This window comes from Papaver somniferum, chromosome 2, assembly GCF_003573695.1.
Source record: "Papaver somniferum cultivar HN1 chromosome 2, ASM357369v1, whole genome shotgun sequence".
Taxonomy (NCBI): Eukaryota; Viridiplantae; Streptophyta; class Magnoliopsida; order Ranunculales; family Papaveraceae; genus Papaver; species Papaver somniferum.
In genome coordinates, this window is record NC_039359.1 from 207,365,578 (window position 1) to 207,379,054 (window position 13,477).

A 13,477-nucleotide genomic window follows, 5' to 3' on the forward strand; every position below is an offset into this window, starting at 1 on the left:
AATTATATATATTTTTTTAAAATAAATAAAATTATAATAACATAGCAATATAGAAGATTACACAAAAATTTTGGTTGGTAACCTAGCAACAAGCTGGGCGTCAACACCTTTCTGTATAGCAATGCCTAATTTATGAAAAATAAAACTACCCGCGCCACTACTAGCGTCGTTGCTAACTAAATAATTCTTCAAACGCTAATTAGTCCCACACGGTGGAGTTTCCATTTTTCAGTTGTTTTAAGAGACTATATAATATTTTTATCCCACATCGGGGAGTTCCTCTTCTTAAGTTGTACTCCTCCGTCCCACTATTAGATTACCTAGTTCAAATTTGCCCAATTCTTAAGACAAGAATGGAAAGGAGTATTATTAAGTATTTTTTACAATTATATCCTTATGGATAATAATTTGTAAAATTTAGAAATGATCTATCTCTCAAAGTATACCATAGATTTTCGTAAACTTTGTATTGTTAGAAAGCATTTTAAAACACCGGGGTAATTTGCGTTACCTCCCCTGACGAAGATTGTAATTTGAGTTATCTCCCCTACAAAAATTAAATTAGCAGAACCTCCCCTCGTCAAATATTCCGTCCATTTTTCAGTTAGCCGAGTTAGCCAAAGTGACACCTGGAAAAGATAGACACGTGGTAAAAACAGTACCCCAAATGCCCTCAAATGCTAATATAATCTGGTGGCTGTAGTTAAAGTCAAATAATCAATCGTGAATATTAACAACCGCATTTCCCTTTTCCAAGCTGATAAACAGCCAACGACAGCCGCCACCAACAGAAGCAGCATCGTCGTCTTCTCCTTTTATTTGCTTTCTTATTCTGTAAGTACTACTTGTTTAAGGTATATAGAATCAGTTATGGGTGACCTAGAGGTGAAAACATACATTTCTTGGCAGATCTACAGAAAAATCGTTTTGGGGCAGAGAACTGGGGAAATCATTAGGCGAGATTTGGGACAAAATTAGGGATTATATTGGTTTAATTGGACTCTATTGTCGTTTAATTTAGCACTCTTTTGTTGTTTGAAGATAATTGAAGATAAAATGAAGAGAAACAAAGGGTACAAGTAAGTGATCTAATGTTTTGGGTTAAATCAGGGAACTTGATTTTTTTATTTTTTATTTTGTTTGCTCGACGGTATATAATTGTTGAATCAGTGGTAGAGTTGCTGTGAGTTTGGAATCAATTTGATATTTTAATTTTTGTAAAATTGATATAAGACCGAGGGATTTAAGGGTAGATTATTAGGCTTATGTAATCTTACTAGCAAACAGTACCCTCATTGAGACTACACCTCTCCCATTTTCACAAACCCCATGAAAGATCAGTACAACATATCATTAGTTTTAAATTAATCATCTTTCTGGACAAGTATTTCATATTATCTAGTGTTTTATTTTTTCTCTTTTAGTGGATAAATTTAGTTCACTAACGGATGCTGATTATCCTAATTGATTGAGTATTGCACATATGAGTATTGCCGCGAATCCAGTTCTAAATCTCTGGATTACAGTAATAACATTAATATCGAGGTGAGGTAACTCAAATTATAATCTTCGCTAGGAGAGGTAACGCAAGTTACCCCTAAAACACTTATATAACGAGTATAAATATGGATATCAAATTATATGCATTTCTTATACTAACGATAATCAATCAAAAGGATAATTTTAGAAATATTCCCTTGTTTAATGAAATAGGTCAACTAATGGTGAGACAAAATTTTAAACTAAGTAGGTCATCTAATTGTGGGACGGAGGGAGTATTTGTCAATTATATAAATAAATTCACTACTTTTGTAAAATCAACGGGAAATGGGTTTCTCTATATTTTAGAGGGACCCCATAGGAAATATTTTATAGTGTTTTCTTAAGCATTCACGATTTCCTTAAGGGTTTTTCGGAGTTGTCAAGCTCAAGTTTGAGAATCTACTACATATGCTAGTAGTAGGTGTAGTAGGGTATTTTATCCTGAAGATATCCGTCATGTGAGGGTTATACATCACTCTTGAGTGCAGTGGGTCGCTAATGTCTTAAGGGAAACATATTAAACATGTGACTCACTCTGTTTTTAATTAAAGTTTTTCCTTTTTGTTGTTGCGGGGATCTGGGGAGCTCGTCCGTTTCGTCAAACCTATCACTTCCATTATAAAGGAGCTAAGTATCAATAACTTATGCTTATTTTATTTTTCCTTGTTCTTGATTATTGCACCCAACAATCTTAAGACATTAGAGTTTGTAATAATCATGGATGTTAATTATGGAGTGAAAAACTTTTGGTCCGTTGTAGAGTTTCGAATTTATCTCTCAACCTAGAAGGAATTTCGATGAACCCTTTTGAAACAACATAGTATACATCTTGATAGTTACCCCACGTAAAATTTCAGAATTTTAGGAGTTGTAAAAGTATTTTTTTGATATTTTAAAAAACAGAGAAATGTTCCTGAAAAATTCTGACGGGCAGAAATTTGTTGTTAACTAAAGTAGTTTTTATGGGGTAACTATGAGTTTTTTCAAATGGTGATTCAAACGAAGTTTGTAGATCTATATGTTATCTTCAAAACTCATATTTTATTTCCCGATTCGGAACTAAGGTTTTTGAGATGTGGTGTATTAGGTGATTGAGAAATTACCGTGTTCGTGGTCAGAGTATAAACGAGGATTGTGACATGAAATTGAAAATGAACATGGATACCAGGAGCATGTGGATGAATATAAGTCTTCCAAAGCTGACAAAGGCGAGAACATCAAACGCAACTCTAAGCGTAGTCTTCACAATAAAGGTATGCTTCGTAAAACTGAGTCCGACATTACTTCAATTAAGGGTGATTGCTATGTTTGTAAAATTCCTATCCATACGGCAGTAAAGTGTAGACAACATAAAACCTTAATAAGTAGAAAGTTAATGCTAATTCAGTTGAAAAAAATTAGAACGAGTTCATTAACATGATGTCGGAAGTTATTTTAATAACCAATGTGAGAGACTGGTGGGTGGACTCTAGGGCCACTAAGTATGTTTGTTGAAACAGAGACATGTTCACCTCTTATTAGAGGATAAGGAATGTCGAGAAACTCTTTATGAGTTACTCATATGCGACAGAGGTTGCATAAAAGAAAAAGGTCGAGTAGAAGCTCATATCTGTAATATTCTCACATTGAATGAAGTTTTCATGTTCCGAGCATATGCAAGAATCTTGTATCTTGTTCTGTTATTGATGGTAAATCAATTTAAAGTTTTAATTGAATCTGGAAAACTTGTTGTAACTAGGCAGTGATTTTTTAGGCAAGAGTTATAGGGCTTTTCTATAAGCTTAACGGAAAAACTGATGAAGTGAACATATATTCTTGTGCTTTTTTTGTGTGATTGAATGTTTTGCGTGGTACACTTGGAACCGTAAACTTATAAGTCAATGCTTAAATTGGCCAGTATAGGCCGTGTAACCAAATTTAGTTTGGATTTTGAACACAAAAGTGAAATCTGTGTAGAATCGGAATATGCTATAAATGTTTTAGCACAAATGTTCAGAGTAATTCTAAGCCCTTAGAATTAATTCAGTTAGGCCTAGTTGACATGAGTTCAACCCAAAACCACTTTGGTAAAAGATGGTTTATAACTTTCATATAGATGATTGTACGAGGTACTATATTTTATACTTGCTTAGGGATAAGGATGATGCTTTAGAAGTCTTAAGATGTATAAACTTGACGTTCAAAACAAATTAGAAGCCTTGAACATAACAACATTATCCTTAAGGAGATGAAATTTCCATGTTGGTTAGTTCAGATAACCTGCGGCCTTGTGGGGGGAGGCAATCCTCTTAACTAGTATATCCTGAATAGACTACCCTTTTAAGGATCAGATGAAACTCCATATAATTTATGGAAAGGTGGATGACCTTCTAATGAATGTGTCAAAGTGTGGGGGTGTTTAACTAAGATTGTCATTCCTCTTCCTAAAAGAACTAGATAGAAACCAAAAATGCTGATTGTGTTTTCATATAGGGTATCCTGAGTATACTTCTACATATAGATTTTCGGTCATGTGTTCTGATTTTTTCTGACTTTGGTGTGAATATTATTACGGAATCTAGGGATGTTGATTTCTTTGAACATGTTTATTCTTAATCATGTACCTCATTAGAGATGTGATGTTGATCCCCTAGATTTATTTTCAAATAGTCAGAACTTATCTTAAAGGAAGATGAAGCTCAGGTTAAGCTTAAGAGAAGTAAAACAATTAGACTTGAGGCTTCTTATGAAGACGACTTCATAACAAACCTAGCTTAGTCTGAGCCCATATTTGTAAAGAATCCTTGACATATACTAAAACTCCATTCTGATAAGAAGCTTCATTTAGTGAAATGGACTCAGTCCGTCGGAACCAGACTTGACCATAGGATGTAAATGAGTTTCTAAGAGGAAACGTTAGGTAGATGGAAATGTGGAAAAATATTAGGATAAGTTGCTAGCTAAAGGCTATAAAGTAAAAGAAGGTGTAGATTTTGTTGATTCGTATTTACTTGTGACGAGAATTACTTCTGTCAAGATACTGATTGATATTGCTCCCATAAACAAATTGGAGATACATCAGATGGATGGTAAGACATCTTTTCTAAAACCGTGAATTAGATAAAGTAATTTACTTAGACCAACCAGATGAGGAGTTTGTAGTGAAAAGTTATGAAGACAAAGTTTGTAAGTTGAACAAATATTTATATTAGATTTTAAAATAAGCACGTAAAAAGTGACATGGAAAATTTTGATCATGTGATAATGTGTAGTGGATTTAAGTTAATGAATCTGACAAGTATATTTACAATTGTTAAGGATGCCTGCGTGATTGTATGCTTGTATGTTGATGATATGCTTATACTTGATATAAACATAGATGCGATTAATTCCACTAAAACCATGCATTGAATGAGAACATTGACTTGAAAGACTTAGGACCTTTTGATGTAATCTTAGGGATGAGGATTAGAAGATAATCAAACATTTATAGTCTTACTCATTCTCATTATGTTCAATTTGTGCTTATGAGATACAATCAGTACGATTATTCTTGTAGACTCAAGGAAAATAAGTGTAGTGGAGTATATTAACTTGAATACTCAAGAGTTATAGGATGTCTGTGGAATTTAATGAATTGTAAGAGTTCAAACATTTCCTATATTGTGAGTAAGTTAAGTATATATTCTTGTAGTCCAGAGCAAGAGCATTGGGATGCACTTACTAGAGTATTATGGTACCTTAAATACTCTATTAATTTTTGTTTTATTTATGAAAGGTATCTTGTTGTCCTTGAGGGACTTTGTGATGCAAACGAGATAGTTGGCTCAGAGGAGTCTAAGTGTACGAGTGGATATGTTTTCACTCTAGCAGGAGGGTTTATTTTTGGAAGATTTCCAAACATATTGCTCATTTCATTATGGAATCTGAGAGTATTGTGTTAGATAAAGCACGAGAGGGAGCCGAGTGCCTAAGATGCATTTTAGAAGACATTCCTCTCTGGCATAGGCTTGTGCCATCTATATCTATACTTTGTGTTAGCCAAGCTCTAATAGCTAAAGCTAAAGATAACTAATCTCGATCAGCGTTATTTCCATTGATTGAATAAAGTCCAAGGAGAATATTGCACAACCTTCGACGAAAGGTTTGTACAAAGAGATAGTTAAAAATGCATGAGCGGGATGGGACTTAAGCTCATAAATTAACCTTGCCATAAAGGATACTCAACCTTGCTAACTGGAAGTCCCAAGATCCAGGTTTCAAATGAGACAACTAATTTGTAGTGGTTAAAGGTAAACACTATTAGAGAATTTCATTATATGTCCCTTCCCTATGGTGTAGATGTGATAGTATGACTGCACGTGAAGGATGACTTTTAAGAAGTCTTAATGAGTTCTATAGTTTCAATTTAATATTGAAGTGGGGTGTAGCAGTAACATTCTTTATGGAAACTCACCTATATGAATAAGGAAGTGGGGCCGCTTCCTATGAGAATATGAGTTTTGATTCTCTAGAGCATTTTGAGAAAAGGATATGTCCAGGGTCAAATTGGACAAAACGACACGAGCTTGGCAACAACCTTAGAGATATCACCCGTGGTTGTTATCGCGAATTACGTCACACACTAGCAGTTCAAGACATAGTTCACTATCTCTAGCAAGTAATTCCGGTAATATCTCACTAAGCAAAGGTTCAAGACCTCATGGACACCTCTTCCTAAAATGGTATTTCCTGCGCTTTTTATGTGATTTTCATTTTGATGGTTTCAGTATTACTGGAACTTAGGACCTAAGGGTCACTAAGGGTTCACTGATTCATTCTTTTTCACTTTGGTGAAAGGAACATTTAGTCTCACTTGTGAGGAAATAAAGATGAAAGCTCTCTATACTATATGATTTTTTCAATCCATAGTATGACCCTGGGGTCAACACACTGTTGTGTGAGGGAGATGACGAGGGAGATGACGTTGGAATGGCTAGTATGACTTCAACATGCACGACTACTGTCCATTCAGTCAGTTTGGGTCGTGAAATTGCGTTGTTGATTTACCAAGATCGATTTTCGTTTTCGTGTTTTATTGAGTTTTCATTCATGTGGGGGATTGTTGGAAAACGATTAATAAAATATGATTTTTAAAGTTTTAAAAAATTTATAATTTATTTTTCTTTTGTGAATGAAAAACTTATTAGTCCTACACCATGTAGTTTCCACTTTTCAGTTGTTTTGAGAGACTATATAAGATTTTTAGTCGCACTTCTTAAGTTGTATTTGTCAATTATATAAACAAATTCACTACTTTTGTAAAATCAATGGGAAAACGGTTTCTCTATATTTTAGAGGGACCCCCATAGGAAATATTTTATAGTGTTTTCTTAAGCATTCACGAGTTTCCTTAAGGGTTTTCTCGGAGTTGTCAAGCTCAAGTTTGAGCATCTACTACATATGCTAGTAGTAGGTGTAGTAGGGTGTTTTATCCTGGAGATATCCGTCCTGTGAGGGCTATAGCATCACTCTTGAGTATAGCCGAGCGCTAATGTATTAAGGGCAACATGTTAAACATGTGACTCACTTTGTTTTTAATTAAAAAAATTTCTTGTTGCTGTTGCGGAGATTTGGGAAGCTCGTCCGTTCCGTCAAACCGATCACTTCCATTATAAAGGACCTAAGTATCAACAACTTATGCTTATTTGATTTTTCCTTGATTTTGATTATTGCATCCGACATAAAATACTTTTTAGGTTTTTCTAATACGTGGATGAAACGGCGGGTGCAAGGATTTTTGATGAACTTTAAAAGACCTCTTGGAGAAGCTAGGTGGACAATTTTGCTACTATTTGGTAATACCTGAAAAAGTACGGCAACATAATAGGATGAGTAATGAGTTTATCTTAAACTGAAAAGACTGCAGGTTTGTGTTAAACTTCGATTGACCTGAAAAAATACTTAGGATTTGCGCGAAGTTAATACTTTAGGAGCTTCTAGCATAACCAATATTGTTTACCTTAATAAACAAATAATTAATCTTCGCAAAAAACACCGTACGCTCCACTGCTCGTAATCTTAATTACAAGTTTCGAAGCTACATCATCAAAGCATTCCGAATTGCATGGACCAGCCCAATGGATATCTTGTCTCTTTCCTGAGTCATGGCGAAGAATTATTAATAGAGGAAGAAGCAAGGATGCTTGGAATATGTACGTTGTTATATGAAACTTATAGAGAACCAAACAACAGGGTACGTTTGGCTCTATGCATAATTTTATAGTTTTTGATCTTTTGAATCCTTTAGACATTTGGATGCATCTCTTTCTCTTCATACCTAGGATACATTTTTAATAACGTAGATGGCTAGAAAAAAAGGTAAATTTTATGATGATGGCTAATCTCTTTCTACTGTGAATCTTTGATGTAACCTTTATCATTCGGGGAAAAAAAAGAAAAGAAAAAATCACAAGGAATTCACAAACTCCACAGATAGTTCAAGAAAATATTTCATTGTAAAGTTACTACTGTTCTTTCCATTGTACTCGTATTTAATTAACTAAAAAAACGATATTCTCAAGGACCTCAACAACCAAAGTATGAAGCGATTCGCACATTTTGAGTAATGCGCTTTTGCATCTTCACTTGACTCTCGTGTTCCTTGAATTCCCACGCAGGGGCAAGTACGATTCCATGCACAAGTAATAACATAAAGCACCCTTGCAAGCGTGGAAATCGTTGGGAGACGGAGGTCTCACGACTCAAAAATATATTCGACGACATTCAAATATTGCGAACTCAATATCCTTATTGTTGCTTGTGCCGTTTTCCTAGTTTGGGTCACAAGACGTACTAATTGCGGTGAAAATGTGTAATCCCATTATAAGAAAACGTCCGAACGAACAGACTATTTTTTTTTTGTAATCTGAACCTTGAGCAATAAGAAATTGTGTCATTTTTGTTGATTGTTTATTTCAAATGGGTACTAATGTTTTTGTTTTTTTACTTTAATTGCAGAAGACCATTATGGGAACTTACTGGATTCTGAGTCTGAAAAGGAACAAGAAGGTGAAGATGATGTTGTTGGGGTGGAGAAGGCTTCGGTTGAGTGTAGTGGTGTTACACATGACAATTCAGAGTTTGAGAAGGAATATGCAGATCACCTTAAGAAAGAAGATAAGCAGGATATGTTCCCAGCTGAAGATGAAGAGTCATTGGATCCAAAAGACCTCATAGTTGGAAGTAAGTTTATGAGTAAAGATTCCTTTTATGCACATGTGAATAACTAATGTATCATGAACAAACATCAGACTTATGCTACTAAGAGTTCCACAACCAAGCTGAGGCTCAAGTGCATTCATTGGAGGACTCAAGAATGTCCAATGTTCATTTATGGCATGGTCAAGAAAGGTGAAGGTAAGACTTTTACACTTAGAGACTTTATTGTCACTCAGACCTGCAATGGTGACAAAGATGACTTGAACAAGCTTGCAACACCAAAATATGTAGCTGACTGGTACTATGGGAAGATCAAAACTGAGCTTGGAATTAATGAACCAGTACCATGTCCAGATGACTTAGCAATACAGTTCAATAAAGCCAGGAAAGTTAATATAAGTGTCTATATAATTTTAGTATGGAACAATCCCTAAAAATATTCACGAACAGACTATTTTTTTTTTTTGTAATCTGAACCTTGAGCAATAAGAAACTTCATTTATTTATTTTTGTGCTCACAAAACATATTCTGGTCGCTTAGAGTTTAAGGTCACGCGATAAATTTTAGGAAACAGAGATAAAGATTATATTTGGAAAGAATATTTACTTTCCTTGTATTTCTCTCGTTCGCACGCACGATATAGTAAAAATAAATTCATTTCCTTTATTTTCTCTCTTTCTTAGTACCGATATATATCATGCATAAGGAATTCGATCGTAACCGTGTAAATCCGAATTCCAGTCATAAACTTTCCCTTCCTGAATTAGGAATCCTACCAACTTACAATTTCATAGCAGATTGACACCCCTAAAAATACATCTCTCTGGACCTCTCTCGATGCATATCATAGAGTTAGTTTTCTTCTGAATTTCTTCTTTCCATGGCTGAAAAAACCCAGGCAACATCATCAGCAGCATTGTCAATGGAGGAGAGAAGTGAACGTCGCAGCCCACCATTGCCCAAGGTAGCACCTTGGCTTGTAATTCCGTATGGAAAAGATAGGAAAAATCAAGCTTTCTATAACCTATGCGACCCCGATAAAAGAACTTGTCGAAAACTTATTCCAGAGTTGAGTGGCAAATCTATTTTTCAAAAACCTTGCCATCATGGCTGGTTGGTTATTCTATGTGATTTTAATGAAATTGATTACTCTCCAAATTGGGTTTTTGCGGATTGTTTTCTGTGGAATCCTGCAACATTAGATACCATACAGTTACCAAACATACACTCTTCGGGTTACACATACGATGAGTACAAGTTAGTAGATTGCGTTTTGTCCTTGCCTCCTACTAATCCTTCTGATGGCAATGAGACGATGGTTTTCTGTGTGTATGAGCGGCTCGACGATGAGTGCGAATATGTCTTTTTATTTTGCCGCCCTGGAGAAAAACAATGGAGAACACATAAGTTTACTAGAGAACATAAGATGGATTTTAATTTTATCTGGTCACTTAACTACCTTAAAGGAAATTTGTATGCTATGAGTTATTCCAGAGTTTGTCACTTCAAGGTCGAAATAGAACAAATTGATGGCGACAATGTTAACCTCTGTTTAAGGCAAATTGAGACAAGTTATCCCACCGGTTCTCCATTGATAGGAGGAAGTAACACCAACGTTGGAACAATATATGTGCAAACGTGTGATGAACTCTACAGAATTGATTTATATATGGCCCACCAAGGTAAAGAATTTATTTCAATTGGCATTCTGAGGTTGGATTTTTCTACAATGGGGTGGAAGGAGGTATATAGTCTGGGTGATACTGTTCTCTTTTATAGCAAAAACACAACAGCTTGTTGCTCGGCAGCTGAGTTGGGTCTTACAAAAGGTTGTTTGTATTACACACTGGCCCAGGATCAAAGCTTGTACAAATATGAACTGGAAGGTACTGGTACGATAATTTTGCCGTGTCTAAAGCTGCCGATACCATGGTTTTGCTCATATTGGCTTATGATGCCTCCAACTTTCAGGTACTAATCACACTTCCTTATCTTTTTTTCTTTATTTTTTTGTGTGTGTACCAAAAAACTTTCTACCGAAGGAGGATTGAAAATTTAGGTGGGCTAAATCAAATATATTAAGCTAAAAATCCAATTTTAGGGTTCCCACAAAATTTGCCTTTGAAAATATGAAAATTGGGTTGTATTTAGAATTTTGGGGGTGGCTGGAGCACACCCAAGCCACCCCAAATCCGTCAGCCGATCTCAAATTTTGGATAGCATTATCGGACTAATATCATCATTTTAATGAGTGGTCATTTGATTTTGACTCTATGTATGCTACTTGCTAGTAAGTTTATACATCCAACTACTGGTCATATATGATACGTACGTGATCACTAAGAATGATTTTACGGATAGCTGCATTTATGATTTTGCAACCGTCGTAATCCATCGTCCAAAGTCTCGATCTCCTGTGCATCAGAATCAAACATAAACAAAGTGAGTTTATACAAAGAAAACAGCAACATTGAGGAAGCACGACAATATTTGGAGAAAAACATAAGACTACATAGGGTACAATGTAAAATTGCAAGCTTATAGATAATTACTTGAAGTCTATGTTGTAAAAGGCGCCCTGGGCGCTCCCCTAGGCGTGTGGGCGGCTAAAAGAGAAAAAACGCCCAAAGCGCCAAATCATGTTTATTTCTGTCGATTTCTAATTTTTCCTCGGCTCGCCTAGACCGCCAAGGCACGCCTAATACAACATACCTTGAAGTGCTGTGGAGCCAATGATCGATAGTTCTTCGACAAAACTCGGTTAATTCTTTTATATTTGTCCTTAGTATCCTGTTATGTCATTAATTAGAAATATGAGTGTTGATATTATCAGTTTATATTCCGCAGGGTTGGCGACGGACAAGAAAGAACTAAGTTTATGTTACGTAAACGTGAAAAAGATTATATCGTGAACCTCAGAGTAAAAACAACTATTTCATCAACAAACAATGACGAGGAGAATCCAGAGGACGTAAACAACAGTGGGGAAGTAAAACAACAAGCACCTTGGAATATTCTTAATAAGGACTGCCTACACATGATAGCAAGTTATCTCCATCCAATTGATTACAAACTTCTTCGATCGGTGTGTAAAGCAAATCGATCAAGTTTAGCCCTAGGAAAACAGATATCAACATCTAAAAGGATCATAAGCAACGCATGTGTGTCTCCATGGCTAATATTTTCTATCACGAATGACTGCGCTGTTTACAGTTTAGTTGACCCGATTAATAATAATGATAACTATATTATGGACCGACCCTTGCTAAGAGGAGCTATAGTTCGTTTCCAAAAGGGTGGTTGGCTACTTATGTCGAAAGGTGCTCACGAATTATTTTTTCACAACCCTTTTACAAAGGAGACCATTCAACTTCCAGACTTCCCAGAGTACTATGGACTGTCCAACATCTTATTCTCTTCATTACCGACTTGTTCTGACTGTGTAGTTTTCGGTGTTGGAGAAAGCAATGAAAGAGAAGGTGGCATCAAAGTCTACATGATCGCAAGGGGGGAAAAGTCTTGGAGGTATCAAGACTTCTGTAATATTGATACAGACGAGTACTACATGCCATTAGTCAACACTCCAGTTTTGTACAAGGGGATTTTTTACTGTGTAGATTATAATGGAGTTTTGGGAGAATTTAGTTTAGAGGGAGGAATCAGTTGGAGTTACAAAGTTCTTCATAAGCCTTACAGAACATTTAATCGTGCATATCCTAGTTTTCTAGTGGAGTGTGGCGGAGATCTTTTACTAGTGAGATTAGGACGCATTGGAACGTTCTTAAAACTATTCAAGTTGGATTTTTCCCGGATGGAATGGGTCAGAGTAAAGACATTGGGTAAATATACGTTGTTTATCAGCTATACATCATGTGTTTCAAAAATGGCTCAGTGTACTAGCATGGAGAACAGAATATATTTCCCTAGATTGTCCTTGCATGGGGAAGGAGTTTTATTCTATTCATTTGATACGGGTTGTTATCATTCTATGGGAAACCAAAATTCTTCCGAAAATTTCAGTGATACGAAAGGATGGTCATCATGGTCTTGGATTGAACCTAATTGGTCAAGGTCGACTATTCAGGAGCTCGATTGGTTTACAAAACTTTCGTAGTATTTACTAGTTAAAACTTATATTATTTTGGTTTTTGCAAGTTTGAATCCCATGTGTTTGCTTACGAATGTCTCTGGCCACCGGTATAAATGATTAAATATAAAGCGGTTAGATTATGGTTGCTTCTTGCATTTTCAAATTAATTATTATATGAACTTCTCAGGAACACTTGGTGGAAATCTAAGGAAGACGATGTTGGAAATTTGGGCTAAAAATAGAGGGTGAAGAAAACATAGAACGAAAAGAATGTTGTATCACCGGAGGTTCAAGGCCTTGCGATTTTTTTGAGCAATTATTTCGACCATTCCCAAATAATTAGCGAGTACAACTGGTCAGTGAAATATTGCTTTCAGGATACAATGAAGCCCTAACAACGTAATTGGATTCAAGAGTTGTACTTCCCTTGACCCAAACAAGAAAACACAATATTTAGATTCTGATGATGCTTAGAGAGAAAATAAATCAGATGTTTTAGATATGTTGTTCCATTTTTTGAATGAAAACAAATCATCACTACTTATAGGGAACTCATGCCTATTAGAGATGCCTCTTCACTTCCAAAAGACACATAAGGTGTCTGTTGAGAATGGTTGTGTCTTTTATGAACCATCACACCCTTTAGAGGTGTTTCTTCATCTCCA

General features: G+C 35.6%; 1 protein-coding gene and 1 long non-coding RNA gene across 2 annotated transcripts; both read left to right on the plus strand.

Annotated features, from left to right (window-relative positions):
• The first annotated feature begins 737 nt into the window (after nucleotides 1-737).
• Nucleotides 738-9,196, plus strand: LOC113350345. Its single transcript, XR_003360757.1, has 3 exons — nucleotides 738-1,079; nucleotides 2,630-2,795; nucleotides 8,521-9,196. It is a non-coding gene; the product is annotated as an uncharacterized LOC113350345 (long non-coding RNA).
• Nucleotides 9,197-9,471: 275 nt separating this feature from the next.
• On the plus strand, nucleotides 9,472-13,172 carry LOC113354449. The gene is made up of 2 exons (XM_026597776.1): nucleotides 9,472-10,693; nucleotides 11,570-13,172. Exons 1-2 carry the CDS (start codon nucleotides 9,603-9,605, stop codon nucleotides 12,834-12,836), a joined length of 2,358 nt encoding a protein of 785 aa, XP_026453561.1. The 5' UTR covers nucleotides 9,472-9,602; the 3' UTR covers nucleotides 12,837-13,172.
• The last annotated feature ends 305 nt before the right edge of the window (nucleotides 13,173-13,477 follow it).

Excerpts from the sequence above, each read along its gene's own strand:
- LOC113354449 (XM_026597776.1), top strand. The coding sequence starts at position 9,603 with ATGGCTGAAAAAACCCAGGCAACATCATCAGCAGCATTGTCAATGGAG. Across the intron at positions 10,694-11,569 it reads ATGATGCCTCCAACTTTCAG|GGTTGGCGACGGACAAGAAA; the intron begins GTACTAATCACA and ends TATATTCCGCAG.